This window comes from Telmatherina bonti, assembly GCF_933228915.1.
Source record: "Telmatherina bonti genome assembly, chromosome: 23".
NCBI classification, from domain to species: Eukaryota; Metazoa; Chordata; class Actinopteri; order Atheriniformes; family Telmatherinidae; genus Telmatherina; species Telmatherina bonti.
Genome location: NC_136632.1, coordinates 24,759,239 through 24,779,201, shown reverse-complemented (window position 1 = coordinate 24,779,201; position 19,963 = coordinate 24,759,239). Strand labels below are relative to the sequence as shown.

The following is a 19,963-nucleotide window of genomic DNA, read 5'->3' as shown; positions in this document are numbered from 1 at the left end:
AGGACCGCTGTAGCTTCACATGTAGCTTATCACCACTAAGTATAAAAGTGGTTTGAATAATTGTGGATTCACTGAAAACACTTCAGGTGCCTTGAAAAGTTCTGTACAAATCTAATCCTTTAAAACTATGGGTACTTCTTTTCTGTGTTACTTTTAAAGCATTACTTGTGTAAAAGATTGCTCACCTATCTGGTACTGCAGCTCAAAGGGTTCTCACTTTACACACAATGTGAAAGTTTGTCCATTCAGAGACACGGTAGTAAAAATAAAGTTGCCATTTATCTGTATGTGGCTGCTGCCACGAATGAGTCTTTTATATCTAAGAGAATAAAAATACATTATTTTAGGAAAGTGATTAAAAAAAAACAATAGAAACAAAGTTTTTAATGATATAGTAAAATTTTTATGTAATTTATCTTTGATTTTGTTACATTGCACTTTTAAGAGAAGACAGTCATGAGTGTTGTAAAATCACATTTAACCACAAGGTGGAGATAAATACTCATGATGCTAATTATTTTTTAACGAGCAAGTTGTGTTTAAAGGTGGAGTATGTAATATTTTCAATATTAAAAGAAAAAAAACCCTAATAAAATAACTACAATCATAATTAGATAGTTTTTTGAACATGTAGGTTCCAGTCTGTCCATATTTGATGTGTTATCAAATTACAAGTTTGATTAATGACAAATGACAAAAAGCACTTTTTTTTTTCCTGGTAGGCAAACATTTAAGAAGGGTCTTTGTCATTAAGTAAACTTGTAATTTAATAACACATCAAATATGGACAGACTGGAACCTACATGTTTAAAAAACTATCTAATTATGATTGTAGTTATTTTATTAGGGTTTTTTTTTTTTTTTACATTATTGAAAATCTTACACACTCCACCTTTAAGGTATTTGCAATGTCATCTGTGACCCACTGTGGGAAGTTTATACAATTTAAACAGCTGCAGACTGCTGTTTGCTTCCCAGACTAAGCCCAAAACATTGTTTTATCCTTATTAATGTGTTACAAATAGGTCTTTTATTAGTTAATTTGTGTGTGTGTGTTTTATAAAAGGAAATTTAATGCAATCTAAAATGAAAGTATACAAATGAAGTAATCTGATTTTCTCTTTACCTCTGAGTAGCAGTGGCCGCCTCAGCTGTCCATCACGCATTTAGCCCCGCCCCCCACTGGGACACACCCATCTCCTCGCACCGGCTGTTTCATTTACGGCCATTGGCATTTTCTGCACGCGCAGTCTGTCTGTGCGTTCTGCGCGCGCCGTGTGTGTAAAAGGTTATGAAGGGGTGAGGAGAACATCAAACATCGATGCTCAGTCTGCTGTCTGTCTGCTTTGGTGTGTGTGTATGTGGTCCAGCCGGCGCATGTGTACCTAGTGGGCGTGTGCCCGATCCTCCCTCCTTATGTGCAAGCCGGTGCATGAGTGCACGCGCGCGGGTGTGATTACATGTCAGAAACCCACTTTAATGCAGTTTTTTTTTAAAAAATAAGATGGGATGTTTTATCAGGTGGAATCTGGACCACGCGGCAGCAGTTGTGAGTGGGTCATTTCTATCTGAGCGTGCGTGATTTTCCCCCCTCCCTCCCTCCCTCCTTTTTTACTCCTCCTCCTCCTGCTCCTCAGCGTGGAGGTGCGGGGCCACTACACGCTGTGTCGTTGCGGCAGTGGATGGACGTAACGAGCATGTGTGTGCGTGAAGCCTCGGGCGGAGGGAAATAAAAACGGATTTGTTTATTTTTGTTTTGTTTGTTTTTGTTTTTCCCCCCTCCATCTCTACCTGTCGATCCCTCACCTCCATCCTGGCGACATGTCAAACTCAAACAAAAGCAAGAAGGACAAAGAAATCCTCGCAGAATACGAGAGTCAAGTGAAAGGTGAGCCGAACCGTCTCGTGTCTTCTCTGCAGTCACACCCACATTTTCACACCTTTTTCTGCAAACCGCGCGCGCGCGCACACTCACACACCTGTGTGCACTCATGGCCATGCGTTGCATCCGTGCAGGGTGTGTTTGCACGGGGAGCTGACACCTCACGGTGAGACGTCAGGATTTCTGGGTTCATCCTGAGTGCTGCATGGCGCCTCGGGGAGGAGGAGGAGGAGGAGGAAGAGGAGGAGGAGATGAAGAGGGCTGTCTGTTCTGTGGAGCCCCTTTTCAAATTTTCCATTTGATGTGTGTGTCAGTCATTTTATGCTCAGACCCTCTATTGGTATTCCTCTGGGACTCCAGCTGCAGGGTTTACCTGACAACCAGGTGATGACTGAAACAGAGGTTGGTTAACCTTCTCCCCTCCTCCTCCTCCTCTTTATCACCAGGCGCCATGGTTACCGTCATCCCTGCATGTGTGAGAGGCCGTCACGTTAGATGACCTTTTTGTGAAAACTCTTTCACCTCAGAATGTCTGACCTTTAACGGTGCGACACCTCATGTGTTCACCTGCTCCAACCGCATTTCCTCCTCTCCATCCTGCAGTTCCACATGGCTCCTCACACACTTGTTCTGCCACCTCCTCTTGTCAGCTACACCCACAACATCTTTGCTGTGACCAGCTTCTTCTGAAAGGCTTTTTTTTCTTGCCTGAATCCCACAGAAAGGGAGAGTGTTCAGCAGTTTCATTCAGAAATGATGCATTCGGTGTCTGGTTCCTGCTTCCTGCACAATGAAACCACGCAGACTCTGAGTGATTAGACTTAATGGAAGGTGTGTGTTGTTTTGTTTGTGGCTGGAAGCTTGTGTTTGCGTGCATGTGGCCCTTGCTCTGGCGCCCTGCCAAAGCACACTCGGGGATGCCCTGCATTGTAATGACCGCTCGGATGAAGCCACCGCTCCTCCTCCTCCTCCTCCTCTTGCTCCTCCGGCCGGCCCTCACTGCGCCCGTCCTCTCCTGCTGAGAGCCAAACGTATAGATTCACTCTTGTAACTATGTGCTTCCCAAGTCTGCCTCTCTGCTCTGGCTCCTGATTGGTCGATGCAGGAGGTGGTGTGTAATGTATACACAGGAGGTGGCCGCCGCTCTCTCACAGGGGAGGCGGGGTGAGGTGAGCCTGAAAGGTAGCAGGGAGATGATGCACACTGCTGACAATACATATTTGTATTCCTGTTAATGGCATGGTTGGAATTGCACTGATGTCAGGCTGTCGCCGTGCCAACGCATGACACCTCCTCTGTCTGAATGAAGGATTTGAGGATCATTTTAATGAGAAAATGCAAATGAAAGCAGGGTGTGTGGGGGGGGGGGGGGATAAAAGGAGCTCTGCAGGCAGAGCAGAGAGGCAGAGATGAGGTGTTTCCTGCTGCATGCAGTCGCTGCAGCTCTTGGGGGGGGTTTGCCTCCGTCTGCATGCAGGTGATTAGTGACCTGATCTGCATACCTGCCTGACAAACTGACACAGATGGACAGACGGACTGAGCAGGAGGAGATGGATAATGAAGTAACCCTTCAGTCTGGACATCACCTGAAGGGGCCAATTCAAAGGCCCGATCGGTGTGTTCATGAATGATCTTTCAGTGCTGCTTTACCCTCTTGTCCTTGAACCTGGTTGTCATAGTAACGGTCACACCATCCTTTACACAGAATTGCTTACGCAGAAGTTTAGATAAAGCTGCTTTTCAGGTTAATATCAGCCTCAGATGTCTTTGTGAAGAGAACTTTGTGAGGTTCTTGGCCAGTCTGCTGTTCCAGTCTCTTGTTCTTTTGGGTTTAACGTGGATTTATTTTGTTTCTGAAAGCATCAAGAAACATCCTCTACCTGCATCTCCCTGACACCTGATAGGCGGGTTTTCTCTCTGCTATCTGTTTGTCTGAAACCAGCTGTTGGCTGCTCATGCTGGTCAGGTGTGAGGAGAGTCCAGACTCCTTCCTTTCTATTCTTGTTTGGTTGTTTGGTGCACAACTGTTTGCAGGTGGTTTCAGCATCTTGTCCTCAGTTCTGTGAACTGAGTTTCCAAACTGACTGTATGATGCCGAGCTCATGACCCTGATGTGTCCAGACCGTCTGTTGAAAGACTTCTTGTCCCAATTCCATCTGGATATTTGCAATTGTCCTCCTGAATCTGGGACCATCAGCTTACCTATATGGGCAGCTTGTAGATTTATAGTGTCTGTATGGGTAATTAACGGGAGTGTTCTGTTAAGCTTTTTAATAGGGTGATAAATAGTGGAGTTATTCCTTAAAAATATTCACAAACCACCTTTTGCAGACCTGTAAAGTTGGGTCATGTCTAAGCTTCAATACACTACAAAATTTAAATCTGTAGTCATGGTGCCAAACTGTGCCGAACTAAACAAAACGCCTGGCCACCTCTTTACTCAAATCCCTGTAACTTTGTCGTGCTTTGTATCAGCTGCGTGAAACTTTGCACAGGTACTGTCCCCATGTTGAGGAATGGTTTTCTGGGTGTTTTGGCTTCAGTGGCAACTTATAAAGCTTTTATATACTTTGAAATGCAAAAAGATATTTAGGCGAGGAAAAAAAACATCTTTTTTTTTTTCCTTAAAATCATAAAATCTTTGATGTTCCATCTTCAATAACTTTAAAACAGTAACATTTGTGGTGGTGATTTCACTTCAGATAAAATCCCACAAGTGTTAGCTTTAATTTGATACCAAGATAGTTTATGTAGAGTGTATGATCACAGAGAAATATGCAATTGTATTTGAGTATGTTATTTTCAAGCCAAAATCTTCAAAAGGGACGGAGAGGTCAATTTGATTCGGTTAAGTCTGGTGATAACATTACAAATAATCTCAAGGCACTTCAAGGTAGTACAATTTAATTTTCCAACCTAAAAATAAGCATTTTTTTACCTGATTTAATGACTCAGGGAGAGTTAGTAGACATTCCTTGAGCTGTCATTGCCAAACAGCCTCCTGAGGCTGAGATACAACATTTCACAGCTTTTATTTTTAGTTTAGTTTTATTTTACGCCTCGTGTCGCATCAAGAACTGGATATCAACACACTGGTAGTTGTAAACGCTCACCTTGGCTGATTTATCAATGAAATGTAAAAGCCCATTAATGAGGGAAGTGATGAAAAGGTCGGCATCAGACTGACTTTTACTGGCTGGAGAGATTTCAGAGAAGAGGCTGGATGTAAGATAGAAGCTGAATTAGCAAGAGTGGTGGGTGACTTGGCAAGAAAATCTGCTCAAGTTCAGTAAATTTATTAAAAGAAATGAAGTCATTAATTCATTCAGAATGGCTGTAGTGCACATGTCAGGTGTGAGCAAGAAACAAGACAACAGAAGAGAAGCGTTGTATGCTAACCGCAAGTTATCTGGCGCATGTAACCTCTGTCATCGCTAACAACATAAATGTTAGGGGTGGGAAAATCAAATCGAAAAATTGAATATTTTGCTTTATTGAATTTTTTGCTTCATAATTTTAAAATAGATTTTTTTTTTGTTTAAAAAATAGGTGTTTATTTTCAAATAAATAAAAATAATCCATTATAAATTTCATGTCATTTTTATTGTTTTTTTTTTTTACATTTTTATTGATCTTTTTACTTGTATTCTTGGGCATTATAGCAGCAGAATGATGGTCTGGCTACTGTGTTGATTTTACTCATTGAAATCAAGAAAAATGACGAGCAAAACAAATATTTTTGTACAATTTTTTTTGTTTTTAATCTACAAAAAATCAGCAATATCAAAGAATTGATAAAATTGCAATTTAAATCGAATCGGCACCCAAAAATTCAAAAATCGGGACAAAAGCATATCGTCACAGCCCTAATAAATATTCTACCAGTTTTTGACACGGAGGCCAGCCGTTGCTCACTTTCGTTGGTTAAACAGAGACTTAGTGCGCAACTGCAACATAATGTTAAAGACGTCACCGTTGCCCATTGACTCCCAATTCGGTTTACAGCGACAGGATTTGCCTTGCGCTGCAAGAAAACATCACTTTGGAAACCGTTGCGACATTTTTGCGGACATATCCAACCAAAACGCTGTAACCGTGGAAACAAGATGCCAGAATGCAACCGAACTTTCAGGAGGTTTCACTGTTTCAGGGTTGTCGTGTAATGCCAGGCGAACATTGTGTGATTTTAGAAATCTGACTGTCGGGGAAATGCTCCCACTGCACGACCGGGTTTGTCCCTCCCCAATTATTGACAACCACGACTAGTTGTCGGCGTCAGTCGGCGCGTGACGGCACGACGTGCTTGAGTGTGAACAACGAAAAAGAAAGGTTCCTATGACAACCACAGCGTGCCTGACAACAAGATGGCGAGCAGGCAGCAAGTTGTTGCAGTTGTGTGCGCTGTCTTGTGCGCTGAAACGAAAAAAAAAAATGACGAGCAAAACAAATATTTTTGTACTTTTTTTTTTTTTGTTTTTAATCTACAAAAACCAGCAATATCGAAGAATTGTTAGAATCGCAATTTAAATTGAATCGGCACCCAAAAATTTGAAAATTGGGACAAAAGCATGTCGTCACAGCCCTAATAAATGTTCTACCAGTTTTTGACACGGAGGCCAGCCGTTGCTCACTTTTCTTGTGCGCTGAAACGAAAAAAAAAAAGAAGAAAAGGATTTGGGTACGTGAATGGCTGAGGAAACATCAAACATAAAAAAGATTTTCGTGTTCCCTCCATAGCTCTACTAATCTATCCTCTAGCAGCCGTGTCCATCGCAAGTTGGGGTTGCCTGCCATTGTTTAAAGCTCCACCGGTGTCTTCTGCGCAGGTGCGAACGTAGAATCGTGACGTAACACCACTCACACTGTACGAGTGACGGCGAAAATTTCTGACATGCCAGAAGTTTGATCGGGAGGTCGCAGCATCATCGTTAGAATCTAGCAGCAATTAATCCTTCCTTGTGAGTGTTCTCACGACCTCCCGACCGGACATCCCGACGCTACGATGTTTCCACGATGACGCAGCGTGGTCTGCGACGGCAAAATCATGGTGAAATCCCCTCAAAATCGCACAGTGTCCGCCCGGCATAAGCGGGGCCGAAAACCTCCAGCAGAACCCGTAGCAGTGGCCATCGACCTCCATTGTCCGGTGTTAGAGAGGTCGATACGTTCCATTAAAGTTGGGCAAAAAAGAAAGGAAGAAGAAAAACAAGGTGATTTCAGCACAAACAGAACCGAAAGCGTGTCTTTCAGATCAACATCTAAACACCAAATGTACACCTGTATGTTCTCTTATTACAGAGGCCAGTTTTGATGGATAACATCTCCGTTCTGCATCATTCTGGAGAATAATTAATGAGTCTTCATCACCAGCTGGAAGTGAAAGCTCCCACCAGCAGTTGGAGGCTCTGAAAAGACGGAAGCCAGCCATCTGAGAGCCAGATAGTTATTTCCTCACATTTTCTCTGATTAATAGTGGAGGTGACATCTCTGACTCAAACAGAAGCGGTTACAGATTTGTTGCTTTATGTCTAATTTGTCGAACCTTTGTGCACGCTGATTAATATACTGGTTGATGTATTGGAGCAGTTGGTGTCCTTTTTTTGACACATCAGCGTTGACAGATGAGATCAAGGTTAATTAAAAAGGAAAAAAAGAATGGAGACCCTTTTCCATCGTCTTGTCAGACAGACTGTTGATGCGCTTAGAAGCGTTTGACATGCTGCCGTTTCTGCACCATAGATGTGGATTTATAAGTGTTTTAACAGTTCCCAACCACTGCTCTTATTCTACACTGCTGTACGCTTCTTGGCTTCATATCATGTTTTATGACAAAATGACGTCAGAAACTGTAAGTTTTGTGCAATGCTGCAGTTTTTGTTATCTGAGAAACAGTAACAGTGTCATTATTCATTCGTGTCATGAGATGATGTGAGATCACCTTTCTTAAATCAATATGAGCTACAGTCTTAACGTGCTGCCGTTAAAACCTCCACTTTGTTTTACACAACCACTGCATGCTTGCCAATGCATTTAGTCATGGTGAAGCCTTACTGAAGGTCAAACTGAGAAGGAGGAAGAAAGGAGATTAAATTGACTGAATGTGGAATGGTTGTTGGTCTGAGTATTTCAGAATCTGCTGATCTCCTGGCATTTTCACAGACAACCATCTCCAGGGTTTACAGAGATGGTCTGAAAAAAGGAAAATATCCAGCGAGCAGCAGTTTTTCTGGACCAAAATGTCTCGATGTGAGAGGAGACTGGTCAGACTGGTTGGAGATGATAGAAAGGCAACAAGAAGTCAGATAAACACTGGTTGAAACCAAGATCTGCAGAACATCATCTCTGAACACACAACACGTCCAGCCTGGAAGCAGATGGTCTCCAGCAGCAGAAGACCACAGCGGGTTCCCTCCTGTCAGTAAGAACAGGAAACTGAGGCTACAATTCACACAGACTCACCAGAACTGGACAATAGAAGATGGAGAAACGTTGCTGGTCTGATGAGTCTCCAGTTCTGCTCCACATTCACATGGTAGGATCAGAATCTGCTGGAAACATCACGACAACATGGATCCATCCTGCCGTCAGGATCAACGCTTCAGGCTGCTGCTGGTGGAATGGTGGGGGAGGTTTTCTGGTCCCACTTTGGTCCCCTTAGTACCAACATGACCTGGTTTAACCAACACATTAACACCTGAGTACTGCTGCTGACCATGTCCATCCCTTCATGAGCACAGTGTAGCGTCACGTCAGTTCATTGTCCTCCAACGGCCTCCACAGCCACCAGATCTACATCCAACAGAGCAGCTTTGGGATGAGGTGGAACGGGAGATTCTCATCATGATGAGGTGGAACGGGAGATTCTCATCATGATGAGGTGGAACGGGAGATTCTCATCATGATGAGGTGGAACGGGAGATTCTCATGACGAGGTGGAACGGGAGATTCTCATGGTGAGGAGGTGGAACGGGAGATTCTCATCATGATGAGGTGGAACGGGAGATTCTCATGATGACGAGGTGGAACGGGAGACTCTCATGATGACGAGGTGGAACGGGAGATTCTCATGGTGAGGAGGTGGAACGGGAGATTCTCATCATGATGAGGTGGAACGGGAGACTCTCATGATGACGAGGTGGAACGGGAGATTCTCATGATGATGAGGTGGAACGGGAGATTCTCATGGTGATGTGGTGGAACGGGAGATTCTCATGGTGATGAGGTGGAACGGGAGATTCTCATGGTGATGAGGTGGAACGGGAGATTCTCATGGTGATGAGGTGGAACTGGAGATTTTCATGGTGATGAGGTGGAACTGGAGATTCTCATGGTGATGAAGTGGAACTGGAGATTCTCATGGTGATGAGCTGGAACGGGGGATTCTCATCGTGATGAGGTGGAACGGGAGATTCTCATCGTGATGAGGTGGAACGGGAGATTCTCATCGTGATGAGGTGGAACGGGAGATTCTCATGGTGAGGAGGTGGAACGGGAGATTCTCATGGTGATGAGGTGGAACAGGAGATTCTCATGATGAGGTGGAACGGGAGATTCTCATCATGACGAGGTGGAACGGGAGATTCTCATCGTGATGAGGTGGAACGGGAGATTCTCATCGTGATGAGGTGGAACGGGAGATTCTCATGGTGAGGAGGTGGAACGGGAGATTCTCATGGTGATGAGGTGGAACGGGAGATTCTCATGGTGATGAGGTGGAACGGGAGATTCTCATCGTGATGTGGAACGGGAGATTCTCATCGTGATGTGGAATGGGAGATTCTCATGGTGATGAGGTGGAACGGGAGATTCTCATAATGATGAGGTGGAACGGGAGATTCTCATAATGATGAGGTGGAACGGGAGATTCTCATCATGATGAGGTGGAACGGGAGATTCTCATCATGATGAGGTGGAACGGGAGACTCTCATGATGACGAGGTGGAACGGGAGATTCTCATCATGATGAGGTGGAACGGGAGATTCTCATCATGATGAGGTGGAACGGGAGATTCTCATGGTGATGAGGTGGAACGGGAGATTCTCATCATGATGAGGTGGAACGGGAGATTCTCATGATGATGAGGTGGAACGGGAGATTCTCATGATGACGAGGTGGAACGGGAGATTCTCATGATGACGAGGTGGAACGGGAGATTCTCATGATGACGAGGTGGAACGGGAGATTCTCATGATGATGAGGTGGAACGGGTGATTCTCATGATGATGAGGTGGAAAGGGAGATTCTCATCGTGATGTGGTGGAACGGGGGAATCTCATCATGATGAGGTGGAACGGGAAATTCTCATCGTGATCAGGTGGAACGGGAGATTCTCATGGTGATGAGGTGGAACTGGAGATTCTCATGATGAGGTGGAACGGGAGATTCTCATCATGACGAGGTGGAACGGGAGATTCTCATCATGATGAGGTGGAATGGGAGACTCTCATGATGACGAGGTGGAACGGGAGATTCTCATGGTGAGGAGGTGGAACGGGAGATTCTCATGGTGATGAGGTGGAACGGGAGATTCTCATGGTGATGAGGTGGAACGGGAGATTCTCATCATGATGAGGTGGAACGGGAGATTCTCATGATGACGAGGTGGAACGGGAGACTCTCATGATGACGAGGTGGAACGGGAGATTCTCATGGTGAGGAGGTGGAACGGGAGATTCTCATCATGATGAGGTGGAACGGGAGACTCTCATGATGACGAGGTGGAACGGGAGATTCTCATGATGATGAGGTGGAACGGGAGATTCTCATGGTGATGTGGTGGAACGGGAGATTCTCATGGTGATGAGGTGGAACGGGAGATTCTCATGGTGATGAGGTGGAACGGGAGATTCTCATGGTGATGAGGTGGAACTGGAGATTTTCATGGTGATGAGGTGGAACTGGAGATTCTCATGGTGATGAAGTGGAACTGGAGATTCTCATGGTGATGAGCTGGAACGGGGGATTCTCATCGTGATGAGGTGGAACGGGAGATTCTCATCGTGATGAGGTGGAACGGGAGATTCTCATCGTGATGAGGTGGAACGGGAGATTCTCATGGTGAGGAGGTGGAACGGGAGATTCTCATGGTGATGAGGTGGAACAGGAGATTCTCATGATGAGGTGGAACGGGAGATTCTCATCATGACGAGGTGGAACGGGAGATTCTCATCGTGATGAGGTGGAACGGGAGATTCTCATCGTGATGAGGTGGAACGGGAGATTCTCATGGTGAGGAGGTGGAACGGGAGATTCTCATGGTGATGAGGTGGAACGGGAGATTCTCATGGTGATGAGGTGGAACGGGAGATTCTCATCGTGATGTGGAATGGGAGATTCTCATGGTGATGAGGTGGAACGGGAGATTCTCATGGTGATGAGGTGGAACGGGAGATTCTCATCATGATGAGGTGGAACGGGAGACTCTCATGATGACGAGGTGGAACGGGAGATTCTCATCATGATGAGGTGGAACGGGAGATTCTCATCATGATGAGGTGGAACGGGAGATTCTCATCATGATGAGGTGGAACGGGAGATTCTCATCATGATGAGGTGGAACGGGAGATTCTCATGATGATGAGGTGGAACGGGAGATTCTCATGATGACGAGGTGGAACGGGAGATTCTCATGATGACGAGGTGGAACGGGAGATTCTCATGATGACGAGGTGGAACGGGAGATTCTCATGATGATGAGGTGGAACGGGTGATTCTCATGATGATGAGGTGGAAAGGGAGATTCTCATCGTGATGTGGTGGAACGGGGGAATCTCATCATGATGAGGTGGAACGGGAAATTCTCATCGTGATCAGGTGGAACGGGAGATTCTCATGGTGATGAGGTGGAACTGGAGATTCTCATGATGAGGTGGAACGGGAGATTCTCATCATGACGAGGTGGAACGGGAGATTCTCATCATGATGAGGTGGAATGGGAGAATCTCATGGTGATGAGGTGGAACTGGAGAATCTCATCATGATGAGCTGGAACGGGGGATTCTCATCATGATGAGGTGGAACGGGAAATTCTCATGATGACGAGGAGGAACGGGAGATTCTCATCGTGATGAGGTGGAACGGGAGATTCTCATCGTGATGAGGTGGAACGGGAGATTCTCATCGTGATGAGGTGGAACGGGAGATTCTCATCGTGATGAGGTGGAACGGGAGATTCTCATCGTGATGAGGTGGAACGGGAGATTCTCATCGTGATGAGGTGGAACGGGAGATTCTCATGATGAGGTGGAACGGGAGATTCTCATCGTGATGAGGTGGAACGGGAGATTCTCATCGTGATTAGGTGGAATGGGAGAATCTCATGGTGATGAGGTGGAACTGGAGATTCTCATGATGAGGTGGAACGGGAGATTCTCATCATGACGAGGTGGAACGGGAGATTCTCATCATGATGAGGTGGAATGGGAGAATCTCATGGTGATGAGGTGGAACTGGAGATTCTCATCATGATGAGCTGGAACGGGGGATTCTCATGATGACGAGGAGGAACGGGAAATTCTCATGATGACGAGGAGGAACGGGAGATCTCATCGTGATGAGGTGGAACGGGAGATTCTCATCGTGATGAGGTGGAACGGGAGATTCTCATCGTGATGAGGTGGAACGGGAGATTCTCATCGTGATGAGGTGGAACGGGAGATTCTCATCGTGATGAGGTGGAACGGGAGATTCTCATCATGATGAGATGGAACGGGAGATTCTCATCATGATTAGGTGGAATGGGAGAATCTCATGGTGATTAGGTGGAATGGGAGAATCTCATGGTGATGAGGTGGAACTGGAGATTCTCATCATGATGAGCTGGAACGGGAGATTCTCATCATGATGAGGTGGAACGGGAGATTCTCATGATGATGAGGTGGAACGGGAGATTCTCATGATGACGAGGTGGAACGGGAGATTCTCATGATGACGAGGTGGAACGGGAGATTCTCATGATGATGAGGTGGAACGGGTGATTCTCATGATGATGAGGTGGAAAGGGAGATTCTCATCGGGATGTGGTGGAACGGGGGAATCTCATCATGATGAGGTGGAACGGGAAATTCTCATCGTGATCAGGTGGAACGGGAGATTCTCATGGTGATGAGGTGGAACTGGAGATTCTCATGATGAGGTGGAACGGGAGATTCTCATCATGACGAGGTGGAACGGGAGATTCTCATCATGATGAGGTGGAATGGGAGAATCTCATGGTGATGAGGTGGAACTGGAGAATCTCATCATGATGAGCTGGAACGGGGGATTCTCATCATGATGAGGTGGAACGGGAAATTCTCATGATGACGAGGAGGAACGGGAGATTCTCATCGTGATGAGGTGGAACGGGAGATTCTCATCGTGATGAGGTGGAACGGGAGATTCTCATCGTGATGAGGTGGAACGGGAGATTCTCATCGTGATGAGGTGGAACGGGAGATTCTCATCGTGATGAGGTGGAACGGGAGATTCTCATGATGAGGTGGAACGGGAGATTCTCATCGTGATGAGGTGGAACGGGAGATTCTCATCGTGATTAGGTGGAATGGGAGAATCTCATGGTGATGAGGTGGAACTGGAGATTCTCATGATGAGGTGGAACGGGAGATTCTCATCATGACGAGGTGGAATGGGAGAATCTCATGGTGATGAGGTGGAACTGGAGATTCTCATCATGATGAGCTGGAACGGGGGATTCTCATGATGACGAGGAGGAACGGGAAATTCTCATGATGACGAGGAGGAACGGGAGATCTCATCGTGATGAGGTGGAACGGGAGATTCTCATCGTGATGAGGTGGAACGGGAGATTCTCATCGTGATGAGGTGGAACGGGAGATTCTCATCGTGATGAGGTGGAACAGGAGATTCTCATGATGAGGTGGAACGGGAGATTCTCATCATGATGAGATGGAACGGGAGATTCTCATCATGATTAGGTGGAATGGGAGAATCTCATCGTGATTAGGTGGAATGGGAGAATCTCATGGTGATGAGGTGGAACTGGAGATTCTCATCATGATGAGCTGGAACGGGGGATTCTCATCATGATGAGGTGGAACGGGAGATTCTCATGGTGATGAGGTGGAACGGGAGATTCTCATCATGATGAGGTGGAACGGGAGATTCTCATGGTGAGGAAGTGGAACGGGAGATTCTCATCATGATGAGGTGGAACTGGAGATTCTCATCGTGATGTGGTGGAACGGGAAATTCTCAAGATGACGAGGAGGAACGGGAGATTCTCATGGTGATGAGGTGGAACGGGAGACTGTCATCATGATGAGGTGGAACGGGAGATTCTCATCATGATGAGGTGGAACTGGGAGATTCTCATCATGATGAAGTGGAACGGGAGATTCTCATGATGATGTGGTGGAACGGGAGATTCTCATGATGATGAGGTGGAACGGGAGATTCTCATGATGAGGTGGAACGGGAGATTCTCATGATGAGGTGGAACGGGAGATTCTCATGACGAGGTGGAACGGGAGATTCTCATCATGACGAGGTGGAACAGGAGATTCTCTTGGTGATGAGGTGGAACGGGAGATTCTCATGATGATGAGGTGGAACGGGAGATTCTCATGGTGATGTGGTGGAACGGGAGATTCTCATGGTGATGAGGTGGAACGGGAGATTCTCATCATGATGAGGTGGAACGGGAGATTCTCATCGTGATGTGGTGGAACGGGAGATTCTCATCGCGATGAGGTGGAACGGGAACTTCTCATGATGACGAGGTGGAACAGGAGATTCTCTTGGTGATGTGGTGGAACGGGAGATTCTCTTGGTGATATGGTGGAACGGGAGATTCTCATGGTGATGAGGTGGAACGGGAGATTCTCATCATGAGGTGGAACTGGAGATTCTCATCATGATGTGGTGGAACGGGAGATTCTCATCGTGATGTGGTGGAACGGGAGATTCTCATCGCGATGAGGTGGAACGGGAACTTCTCATGATGACGAGGTGGAACAGGAGATTCTCTTGGTGAGGAGGTGGAATGGGAGATTCTCATGATGATGAGGTGGAAAGGGAGATTCTCATCGTGATGTGCAGCAACTGTGTGATGCTTCATGCCAATATGGAGCAAAATCTCAGAGGAATGTTTCCAACATCTTGTTAAATCTATGAAACCAAAAATTAAAGCAGTTCGGAAGGAAAAAGGAGGATCAAACCCAGAACTAGTGAGTGGACCTCGTAAAGTCTCAGGTGTGTTTTTATACATCGTATTTTAGCATCTTGCCAGATCTTGTGATGAACTTTATGCAAGGCTCAGTCAGATGTCACAGTGGCTCTGCTCCAGCTAGTTTTGAACTCTGCTGCCGGGCTTTTAACTTGTACTACCGGATGACAGCACATTACCGCAGGGCCAGCTTCACTCCATCGGCTTCTGGTTATCTTTCAGATTCATTTTAAAATGGTTTAAAACGCCTTCATGGCCTCGGTCCCGGTATCTGTCCAGTCTGCTGCAGCCATTAGCCCCCTCCCGTTCTGTCCGGTCGGCAGATCAGGTAGAGCGCATTCATTTCAAGCACCACTTGGATAAAAAAAAATAGATTTAAATGATTTACTACAGGATGGAGTTCTTGAGAACTCCAGTTCTGCAAGTGTTAGAAGTTTCCCTGCTGCAACACACCTGGTTTATTTTCTAGATGCCCAAACAGAATTCTGGTAAAAACATTTTTGTGCAGGCGCATCGTATTCATGCACATTTTTCTGTTTCAGACCGAAGCAGCGTGCATGTAAGCTCCATATGGAGCTCAGCAAAGGTGCCAACAAAAAAGATTTCCAATCAGTGACATCAGCTGAATGTGATTTTGTGTTTTGATATTATTCAGGAGAAATTGTGACATTTATTGTAATGAAGGACACATTAAGCAAAGAAACTGGAGCATTATCTGCTTTATTCTCTGACCTTTGAAGGTGTCTAACGTGAGACCTCCATGCCTGACGGTAAAGGACTAAAATGAGCTTTGGAGAGCTTTCAGATTGAATCATTCTGCAGATTTAACAAGGCAAATGTCTCCGCTCATTATTTAGTCTGCTTACTCAGGGTTTCGCTACGCTGCGCCGTCTGCAGCGCGTCTGATCAAAGAGCCTGAGTCTTGTCGTTTAGGGTGTTACGAGGACGCACGAGGAAGTTTCTAAGAAGAAGCATTTCAGAGATCAAAAGGTAAAGCGCAGCGGATGTCCTCTTTTCACTTTCACTTGACTGTGATCCAAGCCGAGGAGCTTCATTGATATAATCTTGCCTCCTCGCTGGAGGAATCCTCCTCCTGATCTGCAGCAGCGAATCCAATTTTTGTCTGATTCTCAGGACACAAAGAGACCCGCTCCTCCTCAGGCCTGCAGCTACCAGTTGCTCCGATTCCATCAGTGGGAAGTTAATGGTTTTTGTTTTACTTGTGTATTGAGTGGTTTTTATATTAGACAAAACATACTGGTGTGTAAAGCAAAGCAGACTTGGAGAGTCTGAGAGGCTGTATTTATCCCTGTATGTGGGTTATTAGAGGATCGGGTCTGTGTACTTTCAGGTGATTTGTCTTTTGAAATAAGAAAGTTAAAGAAAAGAATAAACATTGCAGAATTAATTTCTGATTTTATCATGACTATTGAAGGAGTTCCACACAATGCTGGGGATGTAATCAACAGAGCGCAGAGCAGAGAAAGCTTCTGGGCCATGTAGCTGAAACTAGCTCATAGGGCTGGGCGATTAATCGGATTTTAATCTAAACTACGATCTGAGTTTCCAACGATGATAAAAATAAAAGGGTGTGATTATTTTTCTCTTTGCAAATTCCTCTCCTGCTGTCTTCAGCTGCTAATCGAGCGTCTCTGGCATTGCAGCGCTGTGCTGTAAACTCCTCCCACAGCCGCTTTGCTTTCATTCAGACACTGTTGCCAACTTGGCGACTTTCTCACTAAAGCTGGCGACTTTTTTTGTTAAAAGCGACAAATCTAGCAGCTTTTACTGGAGTTATTAGAGACTTTTCTGGTGTTTTGGCGACTGACTTGAAGGCACATATTGTTCTGCAGTTACTGTAAGGAAGGAGCAGCGGGAGCCTCTCCCGTCCTAAAGCACTCCCAGGCGGCCAGTCTCAGTCGGCTCCGGCTGCAGGTCAATGTAGAATAACTGCAGTAGGTTGTGGAAGTTGACCTAAACATAGTTTATACCATTGTCACTGACAACTGGCTGCATTATTTTCCTATACATAGTTCGGCCAGTTAAACACTGTAATATCCCTCCGTTACGGGGCGTTACCATAGCAACGCGTTAACCAGCTGGTTCAGATCAGCTGTCTTTTAACAGGTGAATGAGAGAAACGCGCTGCAGCCTGACAGCGGTTGTTTGGTATAAAACATACATCCAGGCCAACGTAAAATAGTTCCTATATAAGTGGTAAAAGCAGATTAAACAACTCTGAACCGTGCATTAGACGGTTATAATGGACGACACGGAGTCTAGAACACCACGACGCGCAGCGTTGTTTAAAAATACTGGATAATTGTGTTAAATAATCCAGATCTCAATTTCAGTCAAAACAATCGAGATTATAATTTTTGTCATAATAGAACAGCACCAGTGTTTTGTTTTAGTTTAGGAAACGGGAAAAAGGTGTTTTCCCTTTTTTCATTTTACAATTAAATATACTTCTTGAAAGCACATCAGTAGTAACTTGGAGAGCGGTTTCCTCCAAATCTTTTAAATGAATCTTTTAGGGCTTTACTTTTAACGATTATTTTTAACTATGCTGTAAGGAGGGGAAAAAGCTAATTGCTATCAATGCCATTTGGAGGGGAAACATCCCCTGGAAGACACTAGAACAGATGAAAGGTCCTAACACTGCCAACGGAGCTGCTTTTGCCTCTGATGGGAATTTGAGGCTTGTATGAAACATAATGTTCTCGAATCATTTTGTTGGCAGTCAGGGTACCTTATACAACCTTTAGTGTGAGAAATATTAGTAATAAAATAGGACTGGGAATTTCAGGAAACTAAAAGATATAAATCATGAATAAGTTTTGGAATATTTTGTGTTTTGTCTCCGTCAGTCGAAATATGAAATACTAAACTTTTGTGGAGGAGGGGGATGATCTATGTTTATACAGAGGTAAAGAGTAAATATTGTTCTTGTGCCAGTCACAGAAAGGAGAGTCAGATGTGCAACTGTAGTCTGGTCCCGGGGCCGCCTATCTAGGCCTGTCTCGATAACAAATTTTGCCATGCGATTAATTGCCTCAGAAATTATTGCAATAGACGATAATATTGCACTAAATGATTATTGTTGTCATTTTGAGACCATTTTCAACAAAAATAATAATGCAAGAACACCCTTTTTCAAAGATCAACATGCTTAAGGTCAATGTGCCGACTAGTTTATGCTCATCTAGTCCCCAGTCTGCTAAAACAGATCAGGGTTTTGGTGTGGTTATCTGGAAGATATGGTCTTTAAACTCTATGGTAAAGCTCAATAAGGGGACATGTTTGGCCTTGACCAGAGGTGGAATGGTAAAATCTAATTTTTCATTTTAAAGCTGTGAAATTGCCGTTTGTAAGATGTAGGTTCATCCAGGGAATTCAAACTGGCTGTCAAATGTTTGCAACATTTTTCAAAATGTCGCCTTTTTAACGATATTAAAGGGCGGCATGGCTTTACCAACCATGCTGTCTGAGTGCACGCCATGTTGCACCTTCCTGTTGGTAGTTAATCTGTAGGTTAAACACTCCGATGAGAGCGGACGGTCGGGAAGATGGAGCTAGCCTGTTTAAGGTCTGTTTTTCCCATCTTGGAAAGTTGCAGTTGATGATTGTATTTTAAGTACAGATGGAAGCTTGTTGTATTAATTGACTTATTGCTTATTGCGACAGGCGTTCCCCCTGTCCTGCAGGTTTTTGTTGTTTCCTTGCTCCAACATGTCGGGATGAAGTTTGTGGTTCATTGTGAGGAGGTTGAAAAGAACCTGTGTGATCAATGTGATCATCATTAGAAGTGTTGGAGCAGAGAAACAACTAAAAAAAAATTTTTCCAGATATAATTTTTATCTGTATATCAACTTGAATCAGCTAAGTGATAAATGAGCAGCAAATCAAATAAATGAATAGCATTATTAGTCAGGGTGGGAAAATCAAATGGAAAAATCGAAAATCGGGATTTTTTTGCTTCACAATTTAAAAATCAATTTTTTTGTTTAATTTTTTTTTCCAAATAAAAATAATCCATTGTAAAAAAAAATTGTCATTTTTATTGTTTTTTTTATTGATCTTTTTACTTGTCTTCTTGGGCATTATAGCAGAAAAATAATGGTCTGGCTTATTGTGTTTTTTTTTCCTAATTGAAATCAAGAAAACTGATGAGCAAAAAAAAAAAAAAAAAAAAAGTTTTATACATTTGTTTTTAATCTACAAAAATCATCAACATCAATGAATTGTGAAAATAGCAATTTAAATCGAATCGGCATTCAAAAAAATCGGAATCGAATCGCGACAAAAACATATCGTCACAGCCCTAATTGTTAGCATACTCATCAGAATCAAAATGAAAAGGTTTAGGGCAGGGGTGCCCAAGTCCAGTCCTGGAGATCTACCATCCTGCAACCTTGAGATGCAACCCCTGTCCAGCACAGCTGAATTCCCCTTCTGCATGTCATCCAGCTCTGCAGAGGCCCGCTAACGAGCCACTTATTTGATTCAGGTGGTTTGGAGAATGTTTGCACCTAAAAACAGCAGGATGGTAGATCTCCAGGACCGGACCTGGGCACCCCTGGTTTAGGCTCTCTAAACAAAATGAGGAAAACTTGTGGAAATAATTGATTCACATAAAAAAAATGGATTTTTTAATATAATAATTGATCAGGTAATGGTAACAAAACTCTAAAGGAGTCACTTGGAAAAATGAGAGGGAGGCGCAGAGAATCAATAGCATGCACAAGATGGCTGAGGAAGAAATGTAACTTTTCTGCTTTTAAGGAAACACTTTACAATTCCTGTCAGGGGTTGAATTAATTTTTCTCTTCTCCAGAAGACTCTTAAGATCCTCAGCTGGAGGTTCGCTGTAGCAGCTGAAACATCATCATCA

The 19,963-nt window shown here is 44.5% G+C and overlaps 1 protein-coding gene across 1 annotated transcript in view; it reads left to right on the top strand.

Annotated features, from left to right (window-relative positions):
* Window positions 1-1,821: 1,821 nt before the first annotated feature.
* LOC306773654 (SLIT-ROBO Rho GTPase-activating protein 1-like) overlaps window positions 1,822-19,963 on the top strand; it is a gene marked incomplete at both ends in the record, with an annotated part of 59,522 nt that continues 41,380 nt past the window's right edge. Inside the window, one exon of the mRNA XM_079263528.1 lies at window positions 1,822-1,888. Coding sequence (XP_079119654.1) covers window positions 1,822-1,888 — 67 coding nt within the window. The remainder of the gene's footprint in view (window positions 1,889-19,963) is intronic.